Here is a 13,640-nt window from a genome sequence, read left to right as displayed (position 1 = left end):
TGTTCATTCTACCAGAAAATGGCCGTATTACGTATAAAAGGGCACATAAAAATCATTTTGCAAAAATGCAGTTATTGTAAAATGATTCTTTGACCAGGTTACAAATGTCATTGGGGGAGAAATAAGGTGACTTAACAAACCAATCGAATTTAACAACATCCTCTCTCACACAATCTCCTCTCTTGATTTCATTCTAGCTAGGTAAAAAGTTACTTTGACTTTTTTAATTCTTAAGTACAATTTCATGTGAATAAGTTTTTACTTTCATTCAAGTATGTTTTTGGCTATATATTTGGACTTTTAATTGAGTAAAATTTTCACTCAGTATCCATACTTTCACTTAAGTATAATTTCTGAGTACTTTTACACCCCTGGCTCAATTGTATATTGAATATCATGAATAAGTTTTGTTTTCTGCTTTAAATTACTGTTCAACCACCTTTCAGTGTTCAATATGTTACAGTACTTACCAATGAAAACACACATTCACTCAAATGATGTTAACAAATCTGCAGTTCGGATGTGTAGGACAGTGCAGTTTGCCTTTTTTAAACCTAGTGTGAAAAACAAGTAGACAGGTCCATAACAAAATTGGCAACAAATTATATGCCTACATATTGAGAGAGATTGACAAGTGCACTCAGTTTCAGATCTTTGAGGATTTGAGGATTTGTTGGCTGCCTATTATCACCCATGTAAAGCTGGCCTGGGAAGATTTCTACAGGATAGTGCTCCAAGCTCTCCAATTCCTTTAAATATATGTATTTTTAGAATGATTAATGGTTTAATATATTTATAAACAGCAAGAGCAACAGCAACAGTTTAAGAATGATCTATAAATAGAAATACCCTAATTGTATAAAGGATTGTTTTGTGTTCTTAGGAAAGGGTTGAGCTGTCTGCACAGTCTGTGGCCGGACCTGTAAATATTACTCCCATCAGTGTAACAGCAATTATAGCAGACTTCATATCATGCTAGAAAAAGTGTGCTGGTGTCTTACATGAATCAAACAAAGATTCAGTGCTGCTATCATATACAATGTTGTATCTCACACTTTCAACCTCAACAACCATGGGTATAACTTCAGAATCCTTTGAAATTATTGAGCAAAACGGGAAAAATTATGTTTTATAGATATATAATTTTGAAGGATACTACAACTTACCAAAATGAAACAAACAATCCACAATCAGAAATGAATTTTATTTAATGAATAAACACATAAAACTGAAACAAACCCATTTTGCATTTCTGGCAGTAATGAAGTGGCTTAAGTAATATGCTTCTGCTGGACGGGCATCTGAAGAAAAACAAACAACGATTATTGTTGATGATGCTTTTATCAATAATTATAAAAAAATAAAATAAAATAAAAACTGAAATATCAACAGAACAAAAACCAAATGCACAGGTGTGCTAATACATTTCCATGGACGCTGTCATTTCTCTGTGTCAACCACAAATATGGCTGATCCATCATTCTTTTTATATATTTTTTTTTATTTGTTTTTTTCTCCCATTTTCTCCCCAATTTGGAATGCCCAATTCCCAATGCGCTCTAAGTTCTCGTGGTGGTGTAGTGACTCGCCTCAGTCTGGGTGGCGGAGGACAAGTTTCAGTTGCCTCCGCATCTGAGACCATCAATCCGTGCATCTTTTTATTGGCTTGTCGAGTGTGTTATCTCGGAGACATAGCGCGTGTGGAGGCCCATGCCATTCTCTGCGACATCCACGCACAACTCACCATGCACCCCACCCAGAGCGAGAACAACACATTATAGCGATCACGAGGATGTTACCCCAGTTGACTCTACCCTCCCTAGCAACTGGACCAATTTGGTTGCTTAGGAGACCTGGCTGGATTCACTCAGCACACCCTGGATTTGAACTTGTGACTCCAGGGGTGGTAGTCATCCATCATTCTTAACATGCATCCTGTCATTTTTGTGGTCGTAGAATTATTATTGAACACATATATACACAATGTGCAGTTGGTTTGACAGGAAATAAGATGAATGACCCTCTAACTCATACCAGTCATACTAAGATAGTTGCTCTCTGCAAGCCTTGATAGATGAGTTTATTGATTAAGGAGGTTGTACAGTTGTGTTGCTTCACATAGAACTTTTCCAGCCATTGCAACCACTGTGGTTCCCTCTATGTCTCTTGAACACAAATGTATTTGCTTAGATACTAACGTTTATAATGCCTTGACTTACAATAATGTTTATTTTACTTGTGGTTTTGCGATATAAGTTCTTATTTAGTGTACTGTAACTGTCAATGTTCTCAGCGAGCATTTGTTTACTTTGCTATCATGGTAACAAACAAAAACAGTCTTGATTGGTGGAGAGAGCTCCACCCCAGATCAATTTTGAAGTCAATCAATTTTGAAGTCCCGCCCCTCTGCACTTCATCTGCGCTCCTATTGGTTAGTAAACTCTGCGGAACGATTTTCAAAATCAGAATCAGAATCAGAATGAGCTTTATTGCCAAGTATGCTTACACATACAAGGAATTTGTCCTTCCAGTGCTCAAACAATGCAACGACACGGCAGAGATAATAATTAAAAAAAAATAGAATAAAAATAAAAAGTGAATAAAATATAAGTATATATAGAAATACACAATAAAGCAATAAAACAATATATTCCAATATATACATATATATACATATATATATATATATATATATATATATATATATATATATATATATATATATATATATATATATATAGATGCAAGGGAATGTATGGCAGAAGAGGTAGGATTTGTTGGATGAATATAAATAGACTAAGCTGTGTATTGCACATAATTATTAATCAATAGGGCAGTTTTAGAGATGGATAGCCTGAGGGAAAAAACTGTTCCTGTGCCTGATGGTTCTGGTGCTCAGTGCTCTGTTGCACTGTCCAGAAGGCAACAGTTCAAAAAGGAAGTGGGCTGGGTGAGTGGGGTCCAGAGTGCTTTTTCCTGCCCTTTTCCTCACTCTGTAAGTGTACAGTTCTTGAAGGGAGGGCAGGGGGCAACCAATAATCCTCTCAGCAGTCCAAACTGTCCTTTGTAGTCTTCTGATGATTTCATAGCTGAATCAAACCAGACAATTATTGAAGTGCAGAGGACAGACTCAATGACTGCTGAGTAGAACTGTATCAGCAGTGCCTGTGGCAGGTTGAACTTCCTCAGCTGGCGAAGGAAGTACAACCTCTGCTGGGCCTTTTTCAATTAGTCAATGTAGGTGTCCCACTTCAGGTCTTGTGAGATGGTAGTGCCCAGGAACCTGAATGACTCCACTGCTGCCACAGTGCTGTTTAGAATTGTGAGCGGGGTCAATGTTTTGGTATTCCTCCTAATGTCCACTATAATCTCCACTGTTTTGAGCATGTTCAGCTCCAGGTTGTTTTGACTGCACCAGTGAGCCAGCAGTTCAACCTCCCTTCTGTATACAGACTCATCATCATCGTGGATGAGGCAGATGATAGTAGTGTTGTCTGCAAACTTCTGGAGCTTGACAGAGGGGTCCTTGATGATGCAGTCATTTGTGTTCAGGGAGAAGAGTAGTGGGAAGAGCACACATCCCTGGGGGGCACCAGTGCTGATCGTACAGGTGCTGGAAGTGAATTCCCCCAGTCTCACTAGCTGCTGCCTGTCCATCAGAAAGCTGGTGATCCAATGACAGACAGATGTGGGAACAGAGAGTTGGTGTAATTTTGTCTGGAGAATAGCTGGGATGATGGTGTTGAAAGCCGAACTGAAGTCCACAAAAAGAATCCTTGCATATGTCCCTGGTCTGTCCAGAGGTTGCAGGATATGATGCAATCCCATGTTGACTGCATCATCCACAGACCTGTTTGCTCGATAAGCAAACTGAAGGGGATCCAGAGAGGGTCCAGTAATGTCCTTCAGGTGGGCCAACAGCAGTCTTTCAAATGACTTCATGACCACAGACGTCAGAGCGACATGTCTTTAGTCACTGAGTCCTGTGATTTTGGGTTTCTTTGGGACAGGAATGATGGTGGAGCATTTGAAACAGCAGGGAACTTCGCACTGCTCCAGTGATCTATTGAAGATCTGTGTGAAGATGGGGGCCAGCTGGCCAGCACAGGATTTTAGACAATTGGGTGAAACACCGTTTGGGCCCTGTGCTTTCCTTGTCATTGGTTTGCGGAAGACACGGCACACCTCCTCTTCACAGATCTTAAGTGCAGGTTAAGTAACAGGAGGGGGGAGGAGGGGGGTTGCAGGAGGTGTTGATGTTTGTGTGAAGTGAAGGTCAGAGTGGGTGTGGGCATAGAGATGTCAGCAGCAGCTGATATGGCTGGATTCAGGGTAAGTTGTTACCACTAGTTACTTATCGTTATCTTAGTGCATGAAAAATATTAGTGCTGTTTTAAACATTTGATATAATTAGAATATTTTAAATATCCGAAAAAGTGCAGAGTGTGCACAAGTCTTGGTTTAGCGAACATAATGTTGCATGCATCTGGTTTTCTTGCTCCATACTGTTTTGCATACGATTTGTCTGCAGGGCCTGATCAGAGTTTTTCAGTGGTGGTGGAGGAAGAGAAACGGCAGCAGTCGACGCTGTGTCAGAAAGAGCAAGTAGCTGCCTGGGACTCATGCCACACTAACGGCCCCTTTGTGAGTAACATTCAATATAGTTGAGTCCTGTTTTGGGTTGTTATACCACATATCATGCACATGTGGGCTATATGTATATAAATATGTGTATGTGTACATACTTATCATATTGTAGTCATATGGATTACTTTTATGCTGCCTTATATGGTTTTGGACCTTCAAAGGTCTGGTCACCATTCACTTGCATTGTATGGACCAACATTCTTCTAAAAATCTTCATTTCTGTTCAGCAGAAGAAAGAAAGTCATACACATCTGAGATGGCATGAGGGTTAGGGTTAGGTGAGAGAATTTAAAAATTTGAGTGAACTATTCCTTTAACTTTTACTGAAAACGGAACATTCCTTTAAGCCAGAACGTTATGTGCGTGCTTGTGTTTCCACCCGGACCCTTTTCTCCTGTGCTCACTGAAATAATTTTATCACCAAACCCCGCCCACTTGTTTGGTCTGTATCCAGCCACGATGGCGGTGCCCATGAACATCGGAGCACTCTTGCAATCAGAAATAATAGAGGACGCTCTCGACAAAGATGAAGGCGTTTGTGTATTGGGCATATTTGGGAAAAGTGCAATGCAACCGGGGTCAGCAAAAGATGCTCTTATAAACACATTAGCAGACAAACACATTTTCTCTCTCTTCGGGAGTGACGACACTGACAACCTGGGCGGAGGCGCATCTATCCAGGCGTATTACAGCCAGGAGAACCATGTACTGTATCTGGTATTAACATCTGTTTTTGATAATCGCCAGCTTATTCGGGCGTGTGAGTCGTTGACGGTGGGTTTGGGTTACGCGGAAGCGCATGAGTTTTGGAAGGCGGCAGAGAAAGATCACTGTTTGCAACTGCTGTATCTGTTCTCGCTGTGCCATGTTCTTCTGCTGGTGCATCCCACATGTTCGTTTGACGTTACTTACGATAGAATGTTTCGCGCTTTGGACGCGCTACGTCAAAAAGCGCTTCCACTGATGCGCGCCGCGATCAAAGATTCGCCCGTATCAAAAGAATGGAAGTTAAACTGTCGGCCGTGCCCTCCTCGCCTGCTGTTCGTGTTCCAGATGAACGGCGCGCTCAGAGTCAGTTCCTCTGGCATGGGTGGGAATGGCACGGATGGCTCTGGGGGGGATAAACCCAAAAAACACTCCCCTAGAAGGCGGCTACAGCATGCACTGGAGGATCAGATATACAGAATATTCAGAAAAAGTCGTGTACTTACCAACCAAAGTAGTAACTGTCTATTTACAGTGCCTGCCAACCAGGCTTTTGTTTATGTAGTGCCAGGACCAGATGAGGACCCCATTAGCTCTCTGCTGGGACACCTGCGGTCCAACTGTATCCTGAGAGAGAATGAAGGTGGCACGCCTGTACCCGGGCAAAGGCGCTACCAACAGATGCGCCACTCTAATAGACAGCCATCTTTTAATGTGGAAAGCAGTAGCCTGTCTTCAGGGGGGCAGTTAGTGGACTGCACTTTGAAGGAGTTTCTTTGGCAGCATGAGGAGCTGGTGCTGACTAAGAAAGGCTTTGATGACAGTGTAGGTCGCAATCCACAGCCCTCACACTTCGAGTTGCCCACTTATTCCAAATGGGTGCATGTTGCGTACAGACTTTATCAGGTCATGATGGAGAACAGTGAAGATGAAGCAGTGGAGCTCTCACTCAAGGTGCAGGGGCAGCTCAAAGTACTGGAGGGATTTCTTGATGCAGATGCTAAGTTCTCGGAAAACAGGTGTCAGAAAGCCTTGCCCTTGGCTCACAGTGCGTACCAGTCAAACCTTCCCCATAATTACACCACAACAGTGCATAAGAACCAGCTGGCACAGGCATTAAGAGTGTACAGCCAGCATGCAAGGGGAGTCGCCTTTCAGAGATATGCCTTACAGCTTCATGAAGATTGCTACAAATTCTGGAGTAATGGACATCAGCTCTGTGAGGAGCGCAGCCTGACAGATCAGCACTGCGTGCACAAATTTCATCTGCTGCCAAAGCCAGGTAAAGATCCACAAAGGCTATAATAGGTCTGACAAGTAGAGAAAAATCTTTTTCTTTCGCTCATTCATTCTTTCTTTCATTCATTCTTTCTTTTGCTCATTCTGTCTTTCGCTCTTTTTTTCTGTCTTTTGCTCACTCTTTCTTTAGCTCATTCTTTTTCTTTCTTTCGCTTATTCCTTTTTCTTTTGCTCATTCATTTGTCTTTAGCTCATTCTTTCTTTTCTTTCTTTCGCTCATTCATTCCTTTTTTCTTTCACTCATTCTTTCGCTCATTCTCTTTCTTTTCTTTTACTCTTGCTCTTTCTTTATTTTTCTCATTCTCTTTCGCATATTCATTGTTTCGCTAATTCTTCCTTTCTTTTGCTCCTTTCTTTTTCTTTTTCACTCTTTCGTTCATTCATTGTTTTGCTCTTTTCTTCCTAATTTCTTTCTCTATTTGTTTACTACTTTCTTTCGCTCATTCTTTCTTTCACTCTTTTCTTCCTAATTTCTCTATTTTTTGAATTTTTTTAACTTTTTCTTCCTTATGCTCTTTCATTCATTCTCACTTTCTTTCACTCCTTTCACTCTTTTCCTCTTTTCTGTATTTCCTTCATTCCCTTCTTTTTTAATTTCTCTAATTCCTTAAGTTATTTCTTAGCCCACAGTTGTAAAAACAAAAACACTATGACAAATCTAATTACAATGGTAATCAATGGGGCATTATGGGGTACCCCATAGACTTCTAATGTAAGCGCATAACTGTCAAGACTGGGATCACTCAAAATTATTTTCTGTAGTAATTAACAGCAAGCATAGAGATTTGTGATATATTCATTCATTTGTGATTTTTCATAAATGTTGAAATTCTTCTATGCTGGGTCTCTGAGGCTTAAATATACTTCTCTTTCACATTCTAGGGGAGAAGCCAGAAATGGACCACAACCCACCTATTATGTACCACAATAGCAGAGGTCGTTCAACAAGTTCTTGCAACTGTGGCAGGAAGCAGTCCCCCAGAGAAGATCCATTTGACATCAAAGCTGCCAACTATGACTTTTATCAGGTCAGTAGCTACTTTTTCAGGTTTTTTCAGAGTTTGCATGAGTCGTATTGCTTATACATTAGGCTTTACATCTCTTTCTGTTTCTGCCATTTAGATGCTTGAGGAGAAATGCTGTGGTAAGCTGGAGAGGATACATTTCCCTGTGTTCCAAGCCAGCACACTTGACCCAGCCCCTGCCAGTGATGAGGTGCCCAGACCTGGAGAGGTACCTCCATCAGTGGAAGCTGATCGTCTAAAGGAGAAAGAGACTAGTACTCACACTCCTGGTGATAGCACAAGTCTGAGCCTCGCTCTTAGTTTGGGCCAGTCTACTGACAGCCTTGGAACATTTGGTGATGGAGCAGAAGGACAGGAGAAGAGACCAAGCTTAGTGGACAGACAGCCTTCCACAGTTGAGTATCTTCCTGGCATGTTTCATTCTGGCTGCCCCAAGGGACTGTTGCCTAAGTTCTCAAGTTGGTCTCTTGTTAAACTTGGTCCAGCTAAGGCTTACAACAGCCTCACTGGTTTAGAGCAACCTGGATTTCTCCCTGGCTCCGCTTTTCTCCTGCCATGGGATGTTGTCATACGTAGCCGGTCAGAGGAAGAAGTGGGATCGATTGAGCCTCTGGATGGAGGACCAGCCTCGTGGCCAGCCCCAAATAAAGCATCTGCTGGAAAGCGTGGCAGTGCCGGGGGAATAGGACGAGGACGCAGACGGGACGACGTCGCTCGTGCATTCGTTGGTTTTGAGTATGAGGACAGCAGAGGGCGCCGCTTCCTTAGTTCTGGCCCTGATAAAGTAGTGAAAGTGCTTGGGCAAGGTGGGCCAAAGGAACCTGCAACCAGATGCTTGAATTCAGACATGCCTTTGTACATTACCTCTCCAGCTCAAGGTCGAGGTATCAAGCCACACTATGCTCAGCTGGCTCGTCTTTTCGTTGTGGTCCCTGATGCTCCTCTTGAAATTACTCTTAACCCACAGGTACATTGTTAATTAGTGCAATACTGATACAATTAAAATTTACATTGAAGTATCCTTATGAAATTGATGAGCCATATGATCAACATTTTTCTCCATTACTTACAGTACTTTGATTCTCTTCTCTCCCAGGTCCAGCCAGGCCCCATGCCATGTCCCATTTTCCATCCAGAGCAACCTGAGGTTGTGCTGCCCCCTGATGGACTCTGGGTGCTACGCTTCCCTTATGCCTACGTGACAGACCGAGGACCCTGCTACCCTCCTAAGGAGAACCAGCCACTGGCAAACTTCAGGGTGCTGAGAGGCGCTCTGCGTGCCAACACAACTAGTTCAACTCCGCAATAGCAAAAACAAACATTGCACTTAAATTCACTGTTGAGATAAGGATACAGAAAAGACTATCAGTAGATAATAAGCCTTACCTTATTTGTGCTTCTGTTTTTCATTCTCTGTGGCTGTTTTTTTATTATTATTATTAAATTTTACAAATAGGGTGTAAATTTGATCAATCAAATTAGCCAAAGAAATGTCAAAAATAAAAACCTTCTGCAACTAGAGAAAATGTAGGATGCACAAAAAACAATAAATATGTCATTAGAAAACTGATTCGACTTCATTGTTTAATAATCACGTTTAATAGTGGAATTCCTGATGAACAACTACACTACCTGTTACAGCATGAAAGAGCCACTAATCAGAGAACTGTGGCCAAGCAAGCCTGTGAGAAAAGCCAGAAAGAGACCACCCACTTTCATGATGCACTCTGAGTGACACATAGTCAGTCTTTCTTCACCCTCAAACTACTATCGGAATATTTTGCAATAAACATAAAATATATTGTTTCTATACTTATAACCAACGACCTAAAATCAATAGTTTTATATATTTCCATTGGTTTTTATATGATTACGTCATTCGCAATGCTTCATGGGATTGTAGTTTGTGCCTTTGTGACAGATGGGAAGTACACAGTTTTGTACCTTTGTCTTTTTAAACAATTTTCAAATAGTTATTTGCTTCAAATCAAAAGTTTGTAATGTGATTCACCTCGGAGCTGGTTGGTTTGGTTCACGGTTTAGAACTCTCTTATGAAGGATTTTTTGAAAAGTCAATGGGGAAAATTAATTGGAAAAATACTTGTATTAAAAATATAAAATACTTAAATATACTTCTATTAAAGTGAATGGTGACTTAGGCTAACATTATGCCTAACTTATCCTTTTTGTGTTCCATAGAACAAAGAAAATAATATGGGTTTGGAACAACATGAGAGTGATTATTGATGACAGAATGTTATATTATTTTTCGGGTGAACTGTCCCTTCTTATGCTTGAACAAATGTGACTTTTCCACAAAACGGGGCACAAAGAGGCGCTGTTTAGTTGTCTAGCTGATCTGTTTAAACTTTGTGACATAGTGACAACCGACTCGACAGTTAAGTCTTATAAAACGTATAAAAATCCAATTTATCCAGTAAAATGTTACGTGAAACTCACTTTGGCAGTCGGATGTGCTTATTGACAGACACATCACAAACATAACGAATGTTTGGGTTTTTCGCCCGCATATTCTCCGCGCTCATTCATTGGTTCGTCTACTCTTTCGGTTGGCCAATCAGCACATTGTTGCTAGGCCATTCTGCCTCATCTACTTGCTTACTGTGCTGTCAATCAAACCAAGAGGTTGAACGGTGAACCCCGATGCGCAAGTGTGCTGTATTTACAGAGCGCCGCGCTCGATGTACTGGACTGATGAAGAACCCTGGAAACTTTGTTGTGAAAAATGATAGCCTATTGTTTTTGTATTAAGTTAGAGTTATAACGAGGGAGATATTGTTGGACCTACGCGTTTTTTCCATTCAAAGGTAAAATCTGCACGCCTTCATAGTGCTTTTTGAAGATTCCTTTTCAAAGATGTTTCAAACTTAACTCTTTTAAAAAATGAAATGTGTGTAATTCAATAACTTGTCGTATACTACAGCTCACTAAATTAATAATGTAAAGTCTAAACGCTTATGGGTTGTGTTTGGAGTGCCAACATTGGATGCCAGCCTGGATTTAAAATCACATAACTTATATACAGGACACATCAATGCATCATTGCATAGTTAAAATAATAATATATGCTTTCTGGCTGTCATCTCTGCTATATACATTGTGTACTGAATTTAGTATGGCACTAATACTCATGATGCCACACTGCCAGCAAGTATGGTACATGAGGACGATGGAAAATAAGGGATAAAGCTTATTATGGATGTCTTATTCAACCATGAACCACAGCCAGCCTGCGTGTTGTCAAGATGCTTTTTAATGCATTAAACAGTTTTTATTTAAAGTATGTGCATTCATATTTAGCAGTTTGCTAATTAAATTAAAATATTCACAATGCTTTTCAAACTTAAACTGAAAGAGCTTATGCATCTCTTCATGAAAGAGAGCCTGGAAGTCTGACAAAATAGTGATATTGTGAAAACATTTGGGAATACTTTATACTGTACTGTTTGTTACTCATATTGCATATTAAAATATTTAATTACAGTTGCAATAACAAAACAGTGTGTAAAAGATTCTCTGGATAATTGCATATTAAGTATTACTGTACTGAAAACCCTAATGAGTTGATTCTACTCATTTAAATGAGTAAACTCATTCCCTCAATTGAATTGAGTAATGGCGTCTCCAAAACGTATGTAATTAAGTTAAATTATCTTGGTGTTCATATAGAATAAACTTAACTATTTAGGTTAAGTTAACTAGATGCAAGAAGACAACTCAGATTTGCTATTTAAATATTGTTGTTTCTACTGTTGTTAATAATTTTAATTGAATTGATCAAATTTTAGATCAAACAATAGCACAGCTCAAATAAAGATCATAACTGATTCTATGTCAGTCATTAAATAAACTTAATTCTCCATAGAAATGCATATATACCTGCACTTTAACTGCACATGCACTGAAAATTAGTCAACAGGGTCCAACTTGACCAAATGGGACACTGATCACCCTAATGATGACATCACACAAAACAACTATTTGCAACAAAACATCATAAATAATACTAAAAAAGAGCTAAAACCTCTATAAATTCTTATTTACAATGATTTAAATGCCCCCATAACTTCGCTTTGACAAAGAAACATAATCAAAAAAATGAAAGGGCAAAACATTATGAGTATTCCCCATAGTCTCAATTTTGTACCTAAAAGATTGAGTTATTAACACTTAAAATCTTAAGTCTATGGATTTTTTAAGATAAATAATTCAATGAACTTATTTGAGTTATGAGCACAAAACCTGACATTTCAGGTAAGACTTAATTAAAACAAGTTGATATTTCCAGTAATGACAACTTTAGGGTTTACGGTGAAGAAACGTACTGTAAACTTACTTGGCTGTAATGATGTTGTGTTGTACTGTTGTGTTTTTATCACAACATCAGGAAGTCATATGCACACTCACGCACATACGCTTGTTGTCACTAAAAGCTTGCCTTTGTGAATTGGTTTAGCTGCAAGTGTTTTGAAGGATGCGATTGCCAGAGTTGCTGAGCTAGTGCTGCCATCTGCGCTGTCAGTCTGGTGGATTCTACTATGGCCTACATAGAAACTGCTTTACTGACACACACGTACACACTTGTGTCTGACCTGGATCCATCACCCTGTCTCTCCATCTGACCCACTCAGTTTTCAGCGCTATCCCCTTCAACAAACGTGCACATTCATGGATATTTCTGTAGATTTATACTATTACATGAGTTCTAGAGTTTTGTATAGGCGCTGTTATTGCTGTATTCTTCTTAGAGATGAATGCTCAAAGAGTGATTTTAAATATCTTTTATGTTATTAAATGGAAAATGACAGCATTCAGGGGTGTTCTAAAACATGCATTTTTCAAGTTCAGTCTTATGAATGTGTAATTAGTACACTATACGCCACTAGAATGTACCAAAACAACTTAGGTCACACTTTATTTTACAGTGTTTATGTTACTTTGTGTTTACTTAGGTAATTATTGATTTATACATGATAAACAACTTCTATGTTACTTTATATTGAACATGTTTATTATTTTATAGAGCTGATTGTACCTGCATATTTTATTGTTTACTATTGCAACTCATAATGGTAATGTAATATGTGTGGCACAGACACTGTAAAACCAAGTGCTAATTCATCATATATGTATAAATGACTATTAAGTCTGAGCCAAATATCCCAGCGTATGTCTACAAACAGCAGGGGCTTTTTAATTTGTGCTGACAATTTTCAAAGGACAGCAAATAAGGTGCTATTATGGGAGCTGCCCGCTGTGCATGGTCAGGTCTGGGGAGTTGGAAGAAGGGGGGGTCCTGCCGCTGTGTATTATGTGTGGGATTGGGGGAAGAAGGGGGACTGACCACATGTCCAGGGGTCCTCCTGCTTGTTTTTTTAGATGTCCTCTTACTACCTGAAATGCATGGGATCTTTTATAATGCTCTTGTTAAAAAAAAAAAGTGAGATAAATTGAATGTTTGTGCTGATAACCACAGATTAGTTTAACCACATAGTAACCACTGATGTAGTTTATCACATTAAAGGAATAGTTCACCCAAAAATAAAAATTATCTCATCATTTACTCAGCCTCATGCCATCCCTGATGTCTATGACTTTCTTTCTTCTGTTGAACACAAACGAAGAATTTTAGAAGAATATTTCAGCTCTGTAGGCCCATAAAATGCAAGTAAATGGGTACCAAAACTTTGAAGCTCCAAAATGCACATAAAGGCAGCATAAGGCAGCATAAAAGTAATCCATATGACTCCATTAGTTTAATCTAAGGCTGTTTCTCAGTGTGTGTTCTTTTATGCTCCTACATTCTCGTGGACTCGTTCAAGAACTTGGTACTATGGTGGCAGACGAAGGACATTTATCGTTGTGTTTTACCCACTATATCATATATCAGTGGTTTTACCTCTAGAGTTTCCCGCTGTAAACCCACTGATGGCTTGTGAGAGT

The 13,640-nt window shown here is 39.7% G+C and overlaps 2 protein-coding genes across 2 annotated transcripts in view; both read left to right on the top strand.

The window, feature by feature from the left end:
* The first annotated feature begins 5,073 nt into the window (after positions 1-5,073).
* On the top strand, positions 5,074-9,246 carry LOC127433775 (nonsense-mediated mRNA decay factor SMG8-like). The gene is made up of 4 exons (XM_051685963.1): positions 5,074-6,634; positions 7,534-7,679; positions 7,774-8,643; positions 8,773-9,246. Exons 1-4 carry the CDS (start codon positions 5,107-5,109, stop codon positions 8,983-8,985), a joined length of 2,757 nt encoding a protein of 918 aa, XP_051541923.1. The 5' UTR covers positions 5,074-5,106; the 3' UTR covers positions 8,986-9,246.
* A 134-nt stretch (positions 9,247-9,380) lies between these two features.
* The window catches only part of LOC127433776 (protein yippee-like 1), a 28,161-nt gene continuing 23,901 nt past the window's right edge, over positions 9,381-13,640 (top strand). The window contains exon 1 of the mRNA XM_051685965.1: positions 9,381-10,504. The gene's annotated coding sequence lies outside the window, so the exon portion shown is untranslated. The remainder of the gene's footprint in view (positions 10,505-13,640) is intronic.

The sequence above is a fragment of the Myxocyprinus asiaticus genome, chromosome 43 (genome assembly GCF_019703515.2).
Source record: "Myxocyprinus asiaticus isolate MX2 ecotype Aquarium Trade chromosome 43, UBuf_Myxa_2, whole genome shotgun sequence".
Lineage (NCBI taxonomy): Eukaryota > Metazoa > Chordata > Actinopteri > Cypriniformes > Catostomidae > Myxocyprinus > Myxocyprinus asiaticus.
The sequence above is the reverse complement of the archived record's forward strand: the minus strand, read 5'-3'. Positions and strand labels throughout refer to the sequence as shown.

Coding starts and splice junctions, on each gene's coding strand:
- LOC127433775 (XM_051685963.1), top strand. CDS start 5,107: ATGGCGGTGCCCATGAACATCGGAGCACTCTTGCAATCAGAAATAATA. Junction 7,680..7,773: donor CCAACTATGACTTTTATCAG/GTCAGTAGCTAC, acceptor TCTGCCATTTAG/ATGCTTGAGGAGAAATGCTG. Junction 8,644..8,772: donor AAATTACTCTTAACCCACAG/GTACATTGTTAA, acceptor CTTCTCTCCCAG/GTCCAGCCAGGCCCCATGCC.